Source organism: Pongo pygmaeus, chromosome 16, assembly GCF_028885625.2.
Source record: "Pongo pygmaeus isolate AG05252 chromosome 16, NHGRI_mPonPyg2-v2.0_pri, whole genome shotgun sequence".
NCBI classification, from domain to species: domain Eukaryota; kingdom Metazoa; phylum Chordata; class Mammalia; order Primates; family Hominidae; genus Pongo; species Pongo pygmaeus.
The window spans coordinates 55738881-55757430 of record NC_072389.2 but is presented as its reverse complement, the minus strand read 5'-3'; the positions used below and the strand labels follow the sequence as shown (position 1 = coordinate 55757430).

The following is an 18550-nucleotide window of genomic DNA, read 5'->3' as shown; positions in this document are numbered from 1 at the left end:
GGTGCACTCTCAGCTCATTGCAGCCTCAACCTTCCGGGCTCAAGTGACCTTCCCTCCTCCCTCCCTCGAGTAGCTGGGACCACAGGTGCGCACCACCACGCCCCAATAATTTTTGTGTATTTTGATTGAGATGGGGTTTTGCCATATTGCCCAGGCTGGTCTCAAACTCCAGACATCAAGTGATCCACCTGCCTCGGCTCCCCCAGGTGCTGGGATTACAGGTGTGAGCCACAGTGCCTGGCCTATTCTGGGTATTTTAATAAACAGAATCATAGAATATATGACCTTCTGTTTTTATTTTCTTTTATTCAGCATAATGTTTTCAAGTTTCATTCATGTCATAGCATGTATCTGTACTTCATTCCTTTTTATTGCCAAATAATATTCCATTGTATAGGATATACCACATTTCCTGTATCCATCAGTGACGGACATTTGGCTTGTTTCCACTTTTGGCTGTCATCAGTAATGCTGCTATGAACATTTATGTACAGGATTTTCTGTAAACATGTTTTCATTTCTCTTGGGTATATACCTAAGCGTGAAATTTCTGGGTCATATGGTAACTCTGGTTAATCTTTTGAGGAACTGCCAAATTGTTTTCCAAAGTGGCAGCAGCATTTTACGTTCCCACCAGCAATGTATGAGGTTCCAGTTTCCCCACATCCTCAACCAAATTTGTTACTGTCTCTCATTTTTTATTCTATCCCATACAAAGTAGGTATGAAGTGGTATGTCATGGTTTTGAGATGCATTTTCCTAATGACTAATGATGTTGAGCATCTTTTCAAGTGCTCTCTCTCAAGTTTTTAAAATAAAACTTTGCAAACATTCAGAAAATCTGAAAGAATTGTACAGAGAATATTGGTGTACATCGGCCGGGCATGGTGGCTCACGCCTGTAATCCCAGCACTTTGGGAGGCCAAGGCAGGCGGATCACGAGGTTAGGAGATCGAGACCATCCTGGCTAACACGGTGAAACCCCTCTCTACCAAAAATACAAAAAAAATTAGCCGGGCATGGTGGCGGGCGCCTGTAGTCCCAGTTACTTGGGAGGCTGAGGCAGGAGAATGGCGTCAACCCAGGAGGCGGAGCTTGCAGTGAACTGAGATGGCGACACTGCACTCCAGCCTGGAAGACAGAGCGAGACTCCATCTCAAAAAAAAAAAAAAAACCAAAAAACAAAACATTGGTTTACATTGGTGTACATTTCAGCTAGATTCAGTTATTAACATTTAGCAGTGTATACACTTTTATTGCTTTCACTCTCTCTGTATATATATATGTGCACATCTATACACAGGTATATCTAACTTTTTGCTGAATTATTTAAATCTTGTATCATGACACTTCACAGATCAAAATACATCTCTTAACCACATTCTTCTACATACCCACAATAGCAGAATTATATGTAAGAAAATTTAAAATTCCATCAGTCATATTCATAGATTCATATTCAAATGTCAATTGTCACAAGGTTTTTTTAGTGGCATTTTTTTTCAAAGACCAGAATCCATCCAAAATTCACAAACTGCATTTGGTTGTTGTATCTTATAGTAATTGCTGACAATCAAGTTTTAATTTGGTTGGAACATCAATCTTTTCTAGTTAGTCCTTTTCTGTGTCTCATTTAAGAAATCCTTTCCAACCCTGCAATTACAAAGATATTTACCTATATGTCTTCCAAAAATTTAAATTGTTTTGCACTTCTGACAAAAATGTAGTGTAAATTAGGGATTCAATTTCATTTTTCGCCATATGAATAGCCAAATGTCTCAGCCTCCTCTTTTCCTCAGTAATGTATAATGCTGGTTTTCCTATGCTGTGTGTCTGTTGGTCAATTCACATTTGGGCTAATTCCATACTGTATTAATTATAGCTATAAAATATTAAAATATTAAAATTAATATTAATTGAATTAATTCTTAATTTAGTTTATGACTATTATAGCTATAGCTTTGGAGTAAATATTGATATCTGGCAGAGCAAGAACCATCATTATTCCCTAAGTCATTACCATCACAACTTTATTCTTATTCTTCAGGAGTATTTTGATTATTCCTGGCCCTTGTCAATTTCTGTAAATAATGCAGGTGTGAGCCATGTATTTCTCCAGTCATTTTGGTAACTTATTCTCCAGATATTTGTCTATTTCATCTAAGGTCTCAGTTGGCTGACATAAAGTTTTTAGGGTATTAACAATAAATTTATTCTGGATCTGTAGCTATTACATGTTTTTTCATTTTTTAATTTTATCATTGACTTGTCTCTTTTTTTTTTTTTTTTTGAGATGCAGTCTAGCTCTGTCGCCCAGGCTGGAATGCAATGGCACGGTCTCAGCTCACTGCAAGCTCCGCCTCCCAGGTTCAAGCCATTCTCCTGTCTCAGCCTCCTGAGTAGCTTGGGACTACAGGCGCCCGCCACCACGCCCGGCTAATTTTTTGTATTTTTAGTAGAGACGGGGTTTCACCGTGTTAGCCAGGATAGTCTCGATCTCCTGACCCGGTGATCCGCCCGCCTCAGCCTTCTAAAGTGCTGGGATTACAGGCGTGAGCCACCGCACCCAGCCGCCTTGTCTCTTATTCTCTTAATCTTATTATTGACATCCAAGTTACTGTTTTTGAGAGAGGGTCTCACTCTGTCTCCCAGGCTGGAGTGCAGTGGTGCAATCTTGGCTCACTGCAACCTCTGCCTTCCAGGCTCGAGCCATCCTCCCGCCTCAGCCTCCCAAGTAGCTGGAACTACAGGCACAACACCACGTCCAGCTAATTTTGTACTTTTTTTTTTTTTTGAGACGGAGTCTCACTCGCCCAGGCTGGAGCACAGTGGCGCGATCTCGGCTCACTGCAAGCTCCGCCTCCTGGGTTGACGCCATTCTCCTGCCTCAGCCTCCCGAGTAACTGGGACTACAGGCACTCGCCACCGTGCCCAGCTAATTTTTTGTATTTTTAATACAGACGGGGTTTCACCGTGTTAGCCAGGATGGTCTCAATCTCCTGACCTCGTGATCTGCCTGCCTCGGCCTCCCAAAGTGCTGGGATTACAGGCGTGAGCCACCGCGCCTAGCCTGTACTTTTTTTTTTTTTTTTTTAATAGAGACGGGGCTTTGCCATGTTGCCCAAGCTGGTTTCAAACTCCTGGACTCAGGCGATCCATCTGCCTTGGCCTCCCAAAGTGCAGGGATTATAGGCATGAACCACTGCGGCAGGCTAATATCCAAATTATTTTGTCTTAAAAGACCAACTTTTACCTTTTTTTAATCTTCTGTATTACATCTTTGTTTTCTGCTTTATGGGTTATTCCTCTTACAGTGTTCTCTCTTCCCTCTACTCTCTTAGGGTTTATTCTGTTATGTTTTAATGTTTTAAACTGAGTGTCCATTGTATTAACACTCAGTCTATCCTTTAAGATATAAGCATTTAAAACTACAAATGTCTATCTGCCACTTTCTCTGCCTTTCTTTTTTTATTATAGAATATTTCACACATATACAAAATTGAACAGCATAACAAACCTGGATGCATCCATCAACTAGCTTGCTGAAGCAAGATATTTGAATATAAAATAAATGATCAATTCATCTTAATACTGACCCACTCTCTTCTTGGCACCATATTATTTTTAAGACATTCTCAGACATCAGTGCATCCCATGTTTTGATATAGTATTTTCATTACTATTTACTTCTAAGTGTTTTACTTTTATAATTTATTTATAAAGTTACTTAGAAGTGTTTTTTTAATTTCCAAAAGTATTGATTTTTTGTGGGGGTATCATTTTGTATTGACTGCTAATTGTATTGTGCTCAAAGACTAGGGTCTATACTAAACTAACTCTTTTTTTTTTTTTGAGACACAGTCTTGCAATGTCACCCGGGCTAGAGTGCAGTGGTGCCATCTCGGCTCACTGCAACCTCCGCCGCCCGGGTTCAAGCCATTTTCCTGCCTCAGCCTCCTGAGTAGCTGGGATTACAGGCACCCGACACCATGCCCAGCTAATTTTTTGTATTTTTAGTAGAGATGGGGTTTCACCATGTTGGCCAGGCTGGTCTCGAACTCCTGACCTCGTGATTCGCCTGCCTTGGACTCCCAAAGTGCTGGGATTACAGGCATGAGCCACCATGCCCGGCCTAAACTAACTCTTTTACATTTGTTGAGACAGTGCACTTTTATTTCAGGAGTCAGATACTTTATGTCATCTAAGTATATATTGTAAAAGCTGTATCTATACTAATATTTTTGTCTGCTTGATCAGTAGTTGAAATCTTCCATTATGATGGTAGACTTGTCAAAACTTCCCTATAGTTCTGTCATTTGTTTTTAACAAATCTGTTTTGTTAGGTAGGTAGCAGTTTCAAATTATACAATTTGGGTGATTTAAACCTTTTTTCATTATAAAGTGACTCATTTACAATGCATTCTATCTTAGGGACCATTTTAGCTGATGTATAGCTACTTCAGCTTTCTCTTGGTCGTATCTACCTACGACAAGTTGAGCGTCCCTAATCTGAAAATCCAAAATGCTCCAAAATCTGAAATGTTTTAAGCACCAACATGATGCTCAAAGGAAATACACCTTTTCTGAGTTCTAAATGTTATATAGTGCATAGAACTGGATTTTTAGTTGTTGTTGTTGTTGTTTTGTTTTTGAGACAGAGTCTCACTCTGTCACCCAGGCTGGAGTGCAGCGGCATGATCTTGGCTCACTGCAACCTACACCTCCCAGGTTCAAGCAATTCTCCTGCCTCAGCCTCCCAAGTAGTTGGGATTACAGGCGCATGCCACCAGGCCCAGCTAATTTTTGTATTTTTAGTAGAGACAGGGTTTTGCCATGTTGGCCGGGGTGGTCTCAAACTCCTGATCTCAGGTGATCCGCCTGCCTTGGCCTCCCAAAGTGTTGGGATTACAGGCATGAGCCACCACACCTGGCCTAGAACTGGATTTTTTTTTGTTTTTTGAGATGAAGTCTCGCTTTGTCGCCCAGGCTGGAGTGCAGTGGCACAATCTCGGCTCACTGCAAGCTCCACCTCCTGGGTTCATGCCATTCTTCTGCCTCAGCCTCTGGAGTAGCTGGGACTATAGGTGCCTGCCACCATGCCTGGCTAATTTTTTGTATTTTTGTAGAGACGAGGTTTCACCGTGTTGGCCAGGATAGTCTTGATCTCCTGACCTTGTGATCTGCCCCCCTCAGCCTCCCAAAGTGCTGAGATTACAGGTGTGAGCCACCGTGCCTGGCTAGAACTGGATTTTTAAAATCCAGTAAATATTTGGTAAATTTAGTACATGCCATATATTTCAACTAGTAATAAATTCAGATTTACTTGTCATCATCTTCTTTTGTGTTTGTTAGCCTTATTTTTCTAATTCGGTGGTCCCCAACCTTGTTGGCACCAGGGACTGATTTTTATGGAAGACAATTTTTCCATGGATGCAGTTTTTTTTTCCATGGATGGTGGCCGGGGTGGGGATGGTTTTGGGATTAAACTGTTCCACCTCAGAAAATCAGGCAGTAGATTCTCATAAGGAGCACGCAACCTAGATCCCTCACATTCGCTGTTCACAATAGAGTTCGTGCTGCTGTGAGAATCTAATGCAGCAGCTGATCTGACAGGAGGCGGTGCTCAGGCAGGTTTGCCGCTAGCTTCCTGCTGTGCAGCCAGGTCCTGAACAGGTCAGGGACCGGCAGCCTGGGGAGTTGGGGACCTCTGCTGTGTTGTTTTCCCCTGTTGTTCTTGCTGCTACTAAATTGATAAAGCTTTATTTTCCCTCTACAACTTTGGAAGTTACACATTTTATATTGATTCTTTGGTAATTATACTAAAAACTACAGCTTCCATACTTAAAGCCTAAAGTTAATCAAGATCCTTATACTCTGCTCCCAAAGAAATGGAAGGCTCTTAGAACACAGTAATTCTGATCACTGAACTATTGTTTTCAGCATTTTTTGTTTTTGAGACAGGGTCTCGCTCTGTTGCCCAGACTGGAGCACACTAGTGCAATCAATCATAGCTCACTACAGTTTTGAACTCTGGGCTTAAGGGATCCTCCTGCCTCTGCCTGCCAAGTAGCTGGGACTACAGGCATGTCACTGTGCATGGCTAACTTTTTAATTTTTTTTTAGAGACCAGGTCTCACTATGTTGCCCAGGCTGGTCTCAAACTCCTGGGCTCAAATGATCCTCCTGCCTTGGCCTCCCAAAGTGCTGGGATTACAGGTGTGAGCCACCATGCCCAGCCAGTTTTTATTCATTTTTTAATATGCCTCCAAAGGAGACATTGTCATGGTTTTCTACGGTTCACATTGGGTTATACTTGCCCAGATCTTCATCAGTCTTTTTTGTTAATCACTGTCTATTATGTATCACTTCTTCCTTCTTTATTGAATTTTTAAAATTCATGTGGCATATATTTCAGTAGGCTTTTCAGTGAGGGTTTGTTATCCTAAAGTCTCTCAGTCTTTGAAAAGTCTTTAGTTCACTTTCATTCTTGGATGATAACTAGAAATCAAATTCTAGATTGACAGTTATTTTTCTCTATTATTTTGAAGCTACTTTATTGTCTCTGATTTCTATGGCTGCTATGGAGAACTTCTACCAGCAGGTTAGATTCTTGTGGGTAAACTGTCTTTTTCTTTCTGGTTGCTTTTAAGCTTTTTCTCTTTATATCTGTTGTTCTGCAGTATTATTTTTATTTATCCCTGGCTTGCTGCATTTCCTAAATGTGAAGATTCATGTCTCATTAATCATTTTCAGCCATTATCACTTTTAATATTGCCTTGCTCCTCTACTCTTGATTCTCTCCTCCTAGAACTTCTACAGGACATATGCTGAATATTCTCATTCAATTTTTCATGCCTCTTACCCCGTATTTTCCATCACTACTCAATTCTTGCTAATTTCCCCAACTTCATTTTATAGTTTATTCACTTTTTTTTTTTTTTTTTTTTTTGAGATGGAGTCTCACTCTGTGACCCCGCTGGAGTGCAATGGCACGATCTCGGCTCACTGCAACCTCCACCTCCCAGGTTCAAGCGATTCTCCTGCTTCAGCCTCCCAAGTAGCTGGGATTACAGGTGCATGCCACCAGGCCCAGCTGACTTTTTTGTATTTTTTAGTAGAGATGGGGTTTCACCATGTGTGCCAGGTTGGTCTCGAACTCCTGACCTCATGGTCCACCCGCCTCGGCCTCCCAAAGTGCTAGGATTACAGGCGTGAGCCACCGCGCCCAGCCCAGTTTATTCATTCTTAATTCTGTGTCCTAATATCTTCATTAAGTTAATTTCCAGTACAGTTGTACTTCGGTATCTGCAGGGAGTTGGTTCCAGGATCCCTTTGACTACCAAAATCCACAGATGCTCAAGGGCCCTATATAAAATGGTGTCTCTTATGGTGTTTTTTGTTTTGTTTTTGTTTTTTGAGACAAGGTCTCATTCTGTTGCCAGGCTGGAGAGCAGTGGCTCAGTCACAGTTCACTGTAGCCTCGACCTCCTGGGCTCAGGTGATTCTCCCACCTCAACCTACCAAGTAGCTGGGACTATAGGCACGTGCCACTATGCCTGGTCAGTTTTTGTATTTTGTGTAGACAGGGTTTTGCCATGTTGCCCAGGCTGGTCTACAACTCCTGGGCTCAAGCAGTCTGCCCACCTCCATCCCCCAGAAATGTTGGGATTACACGTGTGAGCCACCATGCCAGGCCTGGAGTAGTATTTGCATGTAACCTATGCACATCCTCCCATATACTTTAAATCATCTTTGGATTACTTATAATATCTAATACAATATAAATACTATGTAAATAGTTGTTACACTGTATTTTAAATATGTATATTTTTATTGTTGTATTATTTTTTCAAATCTTTCCCATCACATTAGTTGATTCTGAAGATGCAGAGCCCGTAAATATGGATGGCCAACTATGTTGTATTTTTCATTTCTGAAAATTCTATTTAGTTTCTAAAGTTTGTTTCCTTCTTCTTAATATATTTAAATATACTTTATTTGTAGCCTCTGCTTAATAATTCTATTATCTAAAGTCCTTGGGGGTTTAAATCTTATTGCCTTCTGACTCTTATGATAAATTGTCCCCTTGCATGTTCTGTTATTTTGAATTGTGATCTCAACTTCATTGGGGGTTCATATGTGGATATCCTGTTAGGTCTGAGTTAACATGCAACAATTTAGAATTTCTGTTTCCTTCTGGCAACTGCCCTAGAAATACTTTTCATATTAAGTTCACAGGCTTCTCAGACCACACAAGTAGTATAAATTTGAATCCCAAACTGGTGAGAAGATAGGTCTATGGTGACAAATTCCCAGGAATGACTTTTATTCTCTGTACCATGAGTCCAAGCTAACACAAGCACTAGAGGGTGGATTTTTTTTTTTAATCCTTCCATTGAGGGTGAATGTCTTTAAAGGTCCTGGCTTTGTATGTGGATCTCAATCCAATTTCTCACCTTGTAGGGGGTGCCTAAGACTTTACCTCGAGTGTCCTTGCGTGACCTTTAAAACCCGAGCATACTGGTTACAGAGACTAGGGACTGCCTTCACGCCCAGGCAGTCACAAAGCATAAACCACACACCATACTGTTGTTAAATTTCCTGTTTAGGGCTCCGCCCAGGCTGGAATGCAATGGCACGATCTCAGCTCACTGAAACCTCCATCTCCCAGGTTCAAGCGATTCTCCTACCTCAGCCTCCCAAGTAGCTGGGATTATAAGCACGCGCCACCATGCCCAGCTAATTTTTATATTTTTAGAAGAGACGGATTTTCACCATGTTGGCCAGGCTAGTCTCAAACTCCTGACCTCAGGTGATCCACCTGCCTCAGCCTCCCAAAGTGCTGGGATTACAGGCGTGAGCCACGCCCGGTGGAACCTTGATCTTTTAAATGTGAATTTCGGTTATTTCTATTACCTGTAAGGAGAGAGGTGGGGAAGATGAAGGTTGAAGGGAATATTGAATAAGTAACTCCTGTGTACTAGCTCTCAATACATGAGATGTTTGATAACAGCTATACAAAACAAGCCATATTGATAGATGAGAAATTAAAGCTTAGAAAGGTTAAATAATTTCGCCAAGGTCACAATGTATTATTACACCTGAATTCACAGTTGAAGTTAACTAGACAGATCCATTTTCATTCTGGACATGGTGGTGTATGCCTGTAGTCCCAGCTATTTGGGGGGCTGAGGTGAGAGGATTGCTTGTGCCTAGGAATTCATGTACAGCCTGGGCAACATGGCAAGAAACTATTTCTAAAAATAAATAGGCTGGGTGCAGTGGCTCACGCCTGTAATCCCAGCACTTTGGGAGGTGGAGGCAGGTGGATCACTTGAGGTCAGGAGTTCAAGACCAGCCTGGCCAATATGGTGAAACCCCATCTCTACTAAAAATACGAAAAATTAGCTGGGTATGGTGGTGCGTGCCTGTAATCCCAGTTACTTGGGAGGCTGAGGCAGAAGAAGAGCTTTAACCCAGGAAGCAGAGGTTGTGGTGAGCTGAGATCATGTCACTGCACTCCAGCCTGGGCAACAGAGCAAGACTCTGTCTCAAATAAAAATAAGTAACTTTGGGAGGCCGAAGTGGGAGGATCACGAGATCAGGAAATCGAGACCATCCTGGCTAACATGGTGAAACCCCATCTCTACTAAAAATACAAAAAATTAGCTGGGCGTGGTGGCAGGCACCTGTAGTCCCAGCTACTCGGAAGACTGAGGCAGGAGAATCGCTTGAACCTGGGAGGCAGAGGTTGCAGTGAGCCGAGATCGTGCTACTGCATTCCGGCCTGGGCGACAGAGAGAGATTCCATCTCAAAAAATAAAAAGTTAACAAATAATCAATTTTCTTCCTCTACAGCAGAGGTCAGCAAACTTATTCTGTAAAAGGCCAAATAGTAAATATTTTAGGCCTCATAAGCCATATGGTATTGGCTGCAACTATTCAGTTTTACTGTTGGATCATTAAAGCAGCCACTGAAGTGTAAACAAATGAGCATGACTGTGTTCCCATAAAACTTTAAGGACACTGACATTTGAATTTCATATAATTTTCACATATAACAATACTATTATTACTTGGATCTTTTCCCCAACCATATAAAAATATAAAACCCATTGCTAATGCATGGGTCTTGCAAAAACAGCCTGGAGTTGACCCACGGGCCATGGTTTGCTGACCCTTATCATACACCATAACACCTCCTTGGAAGTACACCTCTCTAATTCCTTTGTTCCAAACAATACTGGGTTAGGAAAGACATGGAAAAAGGAAAATGAGACACATTATTTTTTGTACCCTATGGGTGATTGAGAGGTTGTTGCTACATAGCCCCCTCAATTTGTGCTGTAACAATATGCAGTTAAGATCCTTATTCTAATGTTAAATGTCTCTTCTGTGGCTTATCCTAACTTTAAAAAAAAAAAAAAGCCATCTTAAATGAACTTACAATTTTAAGACAGGGTCTCACTCTGTCACCCAGGCTGGAGTGCAGTGGTACAATCACGGCTCATTGCAGCCTCGACCTCCCGGGCTCAAGAGATCCTCCCACCCCAACCTCCCAAGTAGCTTGGACTACAGGTGTGCACCACGATGCCTAGCTCATCTTTTTTTTTTTTTTTTTTTAAAGATATGGAGTCTCGCTATTTTGCCCAGGCTGGTCTTGAAATCTTGGACTCAAGCATCCACCTGCCTCAGCCTCCCAGAGTGTTGGGATTACAGGTGTGAGCCACTGTGCCCGGCCTGAATTATCTTCTTATTGTAAAATTTCCTTTAATGCTTAATAGTTGATGTATAGTAAGTGCTACCTAAATATTCACTGATAAACATTAATCGGATGCTGCTAAATATTGTCTTTCTTTATTCACAGATGATAGTCAATGGGCACAACATATAAGTAGTTACAATGAAATGAGAAGCAATATAGCAGTCAGGCTATATGCATGATTTAACAACAAAATTATCACTTCCTTTTAATTTAGTATAAGGGACAATTTAAAAAGCATTTCTTGGTCCTATCATTTCTGTTCCAGTAGTTAGTGTTCATATGTGAATACTAAGTTTGACATTCCTTTCTCCCATAGAACCATTTTGGTGATCTGGATGGTGGCCACTACACTGCTTTCTGCAAGAATTCAGTCACTCAGGCCTGGTATAGCTTTGATGACACACGAGTCAGTGAGATTCCAGATTTCTGTTCAAAATGCTACAGTGTATCTCCTGTTCTATAGCTGCCGGCCCTTTTCCATACCAATACAAAAGCGTTAAGAGCCAGGAAAATGGTGTTTCCTGAACACTGCAAAACAAGCAGTCAGCATCTGGTGGTAGAGTTTTGCTTGGTCATTAAACTCTTAGAACTTACTTGCATCATTAACATTTTTATGCCTTGTGGGCATGTTATACAACCTTTTATCTTAAGATAAATCTGTCGTCCAGAAGATGGGTCTTGGTTCACTGAAAAAGGCAGTGTGAATATAATGCAATGCTAATGGATGGAGGCCTTCAAAACACTGCAATTATATAGTGAGTTCAGGTTTCAAAATTCAGTGTTTATCAGAAAATATCTCATAATCAATCATATATATTCAACAAATTATTTTCCAAAGATACTCATGAAGCTAAACAAAAATAATTTTTGTTCAAATGGCTCTATGAGTTTAAGAATATGATTTGAATATATTTGATAAAATAATTTAGCCAAGAAGTGGTCTCTTAGACTAAAACTGTAAAACATGAAAAGTCGTCAGCTTCACAATTTGAACCCCATCCTTTCATCTTCTCCCTGAGAGCCTGCTAATGGTGGTCTCTTTCTGAAGCACTTTTAGAATCTTATTTTTATAGAATCTTATTTTTATATGGAGTGTTCTACTGACTACATATGTAGCAACTGAGTCCCTTGGTTAAATAAGTAAGTTATAAGCTCCTTTAACCCTCTTAATACATCACTCTGTAAAGATGTAGTTTATAATGCAGTTCACTTTGCAATCATGCCTCACTCCCGGCATTTTTACTTTAATATTTAGAATGAATATTCTAAATATGTGAGAATACTAGTCTTGAAAGAATGACTCTGGGTGTTATTATATAGCACGTGTGTGTATAAAAATCTATGGTTTTACTGTCCTATATTTGATAATACAATATTAAAGACAGAACACCCACAGGGTTATAAATTATTTTTCTCATTAAGATTTTAATGTAGCTGTAAATGAAATTCTCATTTTAAAAAAATTAAAGTTTCCATTTTTTTTTTTAGAATAAAGATTTAGTGCACAAATACAGCCCAAAGCCAACAGAAAAATCGCTTTGCCCTGTCATTTCCCCAAGAAAGCACTGAAGTTACTCAAAATAGGCTGAAAGAAAAAAAGCAATCCTCTGAGTTCTAGGTTTCACAAAAGGACCACGTGTTAAACTATGTACATCGATTTGATGTGCAAGTATGCAATAAATATGTACACATACATTCCTATTTGCTTTACATCATTCTAGAGTATTCATAGTATATCAAGATGGGATTTAGAAATGTGAAAAGGCCATAACAGTGAAAAGGGGAAAAAAAAAAAAGATACAATGGTTTTTAGACCAGTCGAATAATAATGCTTAGCTAGTTAATTATTTTAACTTTGGAGCAGACTAAAAAAGTTGTTTTGAAATAAATGGTACCTGTAAGTGATGCTTACTGCAATACTTGTTAAATGTTATTTGTCAGCACTGACCGGAATTATATAGTGCTAGTAACACAGCTCCCACTGTCCTAGAATTCCTCTAAATGGCCAGCTATAGCTACCATTATCTTGATAAGCATTTCAAGAGTTGTGTTGCTGAGCCTTTTAAAAGATAACTAGTTTATATCCTAACTAGTTTATAACCTATGTCTCCTTATGTGGCTACATCAGTTACTCGTGGTCCCAATGAAGTATAAAAGAGGATATAAGCTGCTGAAGATTTCACAGAAGAAACGGAGATATCAGAAACTTCATGATCATCAAACTTAAACCACCGTTGTCTTGCTGCATTTTTACAATAGGCTGTGTAGTGGCCTCCATCCAGCCCACCGTAGTGATTCTGTGCCAAACAAGATAGAAAAATCAATTCAATTAAAATTGTTATTTAAAATATGCCAATAGTTTCAAAGCTTTATGTTGTTCTTACTCTTCCATGAGGTAGGAAACCACTTAAAACTTTTTTTTTTTTTTTAACTTGCTTTGAAACAAAAAGTCTTCAGTTCAAAGAGATACTTACTGAAACAGAAAACAAATTATATTTCTTCAAATTGTTCTTTGGACCAATAACATACTGTGACAAGTCAAGATTTTCTAACGGGAAGTCCACAGATGTCTGTAATTTTTGTTTCCACCTGCCATCGTAGGAAAAACTGCAGAACAAAACATTACAATTACACTGACAGAGGAAGATACCAGGATGAATCCTCATTCATTAACATCTAGATTTTTAGCCAGGATCGTAAAATCCATTTGAAATACAAAGACTTGGAATTTTAGTAGTAGGGGAACCTAATGTTAAAGATATTTGGCTTCATTTCCATTTTACAAACAAGAAAACTGAGGCACATCGATATTTAATGATGTGCCTAAGGTCAAACAGCCAGAATGGTAGAGGTAGGACTATACTCTGGTCCAGCTACAATTGCTACATGAGTCTTCTAGGAAGGTAAGACCCACATGTTTATAATGCTGATCACCACAAAAGAAAGAATGACAGCTGCTCTCGAGTCAAGCTTGTACTTCAGAGGAAACTAGAGCCAGAAATTGAGAGTAAGGAGACTACTGACTAAAATAATGCCATTCATTCCATTATTCTGGCATATTCTGCTCCTTTAAACATCAAAACAATGATATCTTGGTTGGTGTAATATGGTTATTTCATAATTTTTTAAATATTCAGCATTAAAAATTTTAACAAATGTGTAATCACTTGTAGAATGTTTATACTTCCAGAATCCTCAACTAGGACAATGGAAAAAACTAGCTTTTGTTAGAAAAATTTACACAAGAGAAATCTGAACATGTAAATTTGGAAATTAACATAAGGAACTAAGAATCTCAATATAAGATAAGATAAAACATTTTTAACAGAAATGCTTTTTTTGACACAAAAATTACAGCTCTCAATAAAAAAGTGCAACTTCCTTTAAAGAGTTTTTCAAATAATCAACTCAAAGTTCTTGAGTTACATGGATTATGTGAAGACCAAAGAATCAGCAAAAGATCTGGTTCGTGTTTTATAACTCTTGACATTATTCCTTCTATTATAGGACTAGATCTTTTCCATCAATTGGAAAACTCTGGACGAAATTATTTCTGCACTTAATAGTATCATTAACATATTTTGTTAAAATACTTTAAAAATTATAAATTTCATTTAACACATAACTAAGTCTGTTATGCTTTAGTCTGCTGTTTGAATGTTACATTTCATGTGCTAATTTGTTTGAATTATACTGTAACATTTTTATACATTTTCACTTGATGCTTTGTAATTATTTAAAATTATAAGGAATTACATGAAATAGTGGTATTGTCATTTTGAAAACACTGAGGTGAACTAACGAACAGTCTCATTTCTGCTTTATTTCCCTAGATCTACTGTAACCAGACAATCGTCCTTTGTTATGTACCCATGGCAGGCAGTACAACAAGTATAAATTACACAGAACTTAAAATTCCCTCATTTAATTTCACTGAACAAGAGGACAAACTTTCCCCTTTACCGTTTCAGATGCACCAAAAGCACAGGTGGTAACTTCCAGATTTCTATCTTTTTTAGAGAATCCCGTCGAGCTCTGCAATGACTGCAGTAAAATCTGTTGTTATCTGTGAGTTTTTCTTCTTTGGAAAATAATCTAAGGCAATCCTGGCAGAAAAAAACAAGTAGCAGATACTCGTTAATTAGTTTCTTCAATAATGTCAGACAGCACCTATTTAGTTAGTCACTCTGCAGGCACCAGTGATTCAACAGCAATCTACACAAAAGAGTTCCTGCCTTCCCAAAGCTTGTGATCTAGTGAGAAGCATAGACAAGTGAACAATGACAGCACAGACTCTGGTGAGTGCTACCTACAGTGTGTTGTGACAGGACACAGGAAAGCCCCTAACCTGGTCAATGAGGGAAAACTTGTTGGAGGAAATGACATTCTGGAGGTACTTTAAGACTAAAGGTATCAACAAGCTTTTATATAAGAAACATTGTTGATACATGGAAAACAGGATATTTATTTGATATCCCCATGTAAAGCAAATGCTTATGAAAAGTAGGCCTAAGTTAGTCAACAGACAACTTTCCAAATTAACTAATAAAACTTTTTAAAAACATATTAACAATCCTGAAAGAATATTTAATAAAGGTATCTTTAAAAAAGAAATTTCTAATTCTTTCTAATCTACATAGGCCTAATTATAAAACAGAATTTATATTGAGTTTTACCGATAAAATTTTTTTTTTTTTTTAAGATGGAGTCTTGCTCTGTCCCCTAGGCTGGAGTGTGGTGGCGAGATCTCAGCTCACTGTAAGCTCCGCCTCCTGGGTTCACGCCATTCTCCTGCCTCAGCCTCCCGAGTAGTGGGGACTACAGGTGCCCACCACCACGCCCGGCTAATTTTTTGTATTTTTAGTAGAGATGGGGTTTCACCATGTTACCCAGGATGGTCTCCATCTCCTGACCTCGTGATACGCCTACCTCGGCCTCCCAAAGTGCTGGGAGTACAAGGCGTGAGCCACCGCGCCCAGCTGAGTTTTACTGATAAAATGTTTATAAGGGTAAAGACCAGAAATTTACATCTCTATATCCATAAAAACAGCATTTTTATCCAATAAATCATTTTCTCTCTACATCTTAAACTTACCTGTAATGTACATTTACTTGTGGATGCTAGCGGTAGAGACAAATACATGAAGGCCTCAAATGTCCTAGACTTTTTGTGACATGTGAGGCACTGTACTGTAGATTTGAATTGACCCTGAAAAAGTGCAACAATAATAGACTCATTGAGCTGCTTGTGTTTCTGCCAGGCATGTTCTGCAGCTTTAAAGTCATCAAGATGATCATTATTTTCTTCTTTATATCTCTTCCGATTATCAGCCTGGAAATAAGATGATTTGAGCTCTATATTAATATCTCAAAGACAACACTTAAATATAAATTGAAAGAATAAAAGTGAATACAAACACCTGGCAGATTTTGAAACACCTGTAGTTCTCATAAAGCAGCTCTGATCTCATTGAGTGTGGCAAAAAATAATTCTAGCCAAAAATACCCAAAAAACCCACTTTATCGAAGGAATGTGACTTGTTGAAATTTCCCAAATTTTTATTTAAAAAGCTGAAAAGGGCCAGATGTGGTGGTTCACGCTTGTAATCCCAGCATTCTGGGAGGCCAAGGCAGGAGGACTGCTTGGGGCCAGAAGTTCGAGACCAACTTGTGCAACATAGTGAGACCCCGCATCTCTACTAAAAAAAGAAAAAGCTAAAAAGTTTGGTTTTGAGAAAAGATATCCCACATATAGCTGGGAATTAGGGCTACAATTGGACAGATATAATTTTGTTGCCCTAGCCTCGATATATATATATATATATTATATACACATATATGTGTGTATATATATGTGTGTGTGTATATATATGTGTGTGTGTATATATGTATGTATATATATGTATACATATATACACACACACACATTTTTGTGTAGGTGTGTGTATATATATATATATCTGGTCAGTGGTTAAGAATGGTGACCCCAAAAGTATGTGAGACAAAAAGTGCTAAAAAGAAGTTGTAGTATATAAATGGAGGGTGGTCATTTATGTATACATACATGCCTTTATAATAACTAGTCACATGAGTCATTTGGTTACATGGAGTAATTTTTTTTTTTTTTTTTTGAGAAAGAGTCTCACTCTGTTGCCCAGGCTGGAGTGCAGTGGTCACTGCAATCTCAGCTCATGGCAACTTCTGCCTCCCAGGTTCAAGCGATTCTCCTGCTTCAGCCTCCTGAGTAGCTGGGATTACAGGCGCATGTCACTGCACCCAGCCAATTATTGTATTTTTAGTAGAGAAGAGGTTTTGCCATGTTGGCCAGGCTGGTCTCAAACTCCTGACCTCAGGTGATCCACCAGCCTTGGCCTCCCAAAGTGCTGGGATTACAGGCATGAGCCACTGTGCCCAGCCAAGTAATTCTTATTTTAGAAGGACGTATAAGAATAAAGGCATGTTCCACTTTCAGCAAGGGACTGGGAAAAAGAAAAGAATAAGGATATGTACAATAACATACATGTTATATAAACATAACATACAATAAAAATGCTCAAACTGTCTATAATCTTTTATAAGATCATTTGTTTATGATTTTACTTTCACATACATGTGGGTCACAAACTCCGATAACTATTTTAACATTTGCAAATTTCTCAGCAACACTGCTTGTTAATTAGTAAATACCAACTGTATAGGCTTCAAATATTACACTTACCAGATGTTTTATAATTCCCTTATACAGTCACTATTTGAATAAACAAGCACTGAACTATCACCAACTAGAATTTTAAACTGCTATAAAAAAATACAGTGCTACTGAGCAACCCTAAAGAGTCTCTGCAACTTAGAAAAATCAAATTTCTTACTTTATTTAGATCTTCATGGAGACCATCCATTAGGAACAGAAGCAATTCTTGTGAATCTTGCTGACTGTATCCTGCAAACTGGTCATTGATCTTCCCAATGGTGATTTTAAAGTCTTTTGGACTGATATATCTATACTGTCCTGTCCACAGGGCTTTCATGATTATACCAAATTCTTCTGCCACTTCACCTTTATGCCCCAACAAATTTGACCTGTGCAAATAGAAGTTACAAAAGACAATAAAGGAAATTTAAAAGTTAAGCAAGGTACAGTGGATTCTTGATGTCAACATGAAATTATTCACATACTGTAGCACTACATTAAACTACTTATTTATTTGCAGGCTTATCACCAGATTCTCATCTGAATCTGACTTGCTTACATCCCTTCAGCTTCCTTCTTTTGGCTGCAAGCCCTGCATGGTCTCCTCATCATCAACAGGCTCCAGTTCATGACAGCGAGGTTCTGCCTTCCGGCACTGCTCTCATCCTGTCTGTCCTTTACTAACCAGAGAAGGCTTTACTCTTTTTTGAGATAGGGTCTCATTCTGTCACCCAGGCTGGTGGAGTATAGTGGCACAATCACGGCTCACTGCAGCCCTGACCTTCTGGGCTCAGGTGATCTTCCCACCTTAGCCTCCCAAGTAGCAGGGACTATAGGCATGTGTCACCACACCTAGCTAATTTTTGTAGAGATGGAGTTTTGCCTTGTTGCCCAGGCTGGTCTCAGACTCCTGGGCTCCAAGTGATCTGCCCACGTCAGCCTCCCAAAGTGCTAGGATTACCAGTGTGAGCCACCGTGCCCAGCCTTCATTATTCCTAAGGATAAAGACATTTTCCCCTTTCCTAATTTGACTTCTCTGGAGCTGAGTGGTAAGTACTGTGGTTTGAAAGGTAAAATGGGTTCTTGATGTCAAC

At 39.3% G+C, this 18550-nt stretch overlaps 2 protein-coding genes across 11 annotated transcripts in view; one reads left to right on the top strand and one right to left on the bottom strand.

Moving 5' to 3' along the window:
• Positions 1-11334, top strand: part of USP50 (ubiquitin specific peptidase 50) — a 46173-nt gene extending 34839 nt beyond the window's left edge. The window contains 2 exon segments of the mRNA XM_054452420.1: positions 11082-11188; positions 11190-11334. Coding sequence (XP_054308395.1) covers positions 11082-11188; positions 11190-11265 — 183 coding nt within the window. The 3' untranslated portion in view covers positions 11266-11334.
• Positions 11335-12170: 836 nt separating this feature from the next.
• USP8 (ubiquitin specific peptidase 8) overlaps positions 12171-18550 on the bottom strand; it is a 74938-nt gene continuing 68558 nt past the window's right edge. For all 10 annotated transcript variants that reach the window (XM_054452414.2, XM_054452417.2, XM_054452413.2 and 7 more), the window contains 5 exons: positions 17635-17845; positions 15861-16097; positions 14729-14871; positions 13240-13372; positions 12171-13062 (listed from right to left, as the gene is read on the bottom strand). In XM_054452414.2, the coding sequence (XP_054308389.1) occupies positions 12877-13062; positions 13240-13372; positions 14729-14871; positions 15861-16097; positions 17635-17845 (910 nt within the window). In that variant the 3' untranslated portion in view covers positions 12171-12876. The remainder of the gene's footprint in view (positions 13063-13239; positions 13373-14728; positions 14872-15860; positions 16098-17634; positions 17846-18550) is intronic.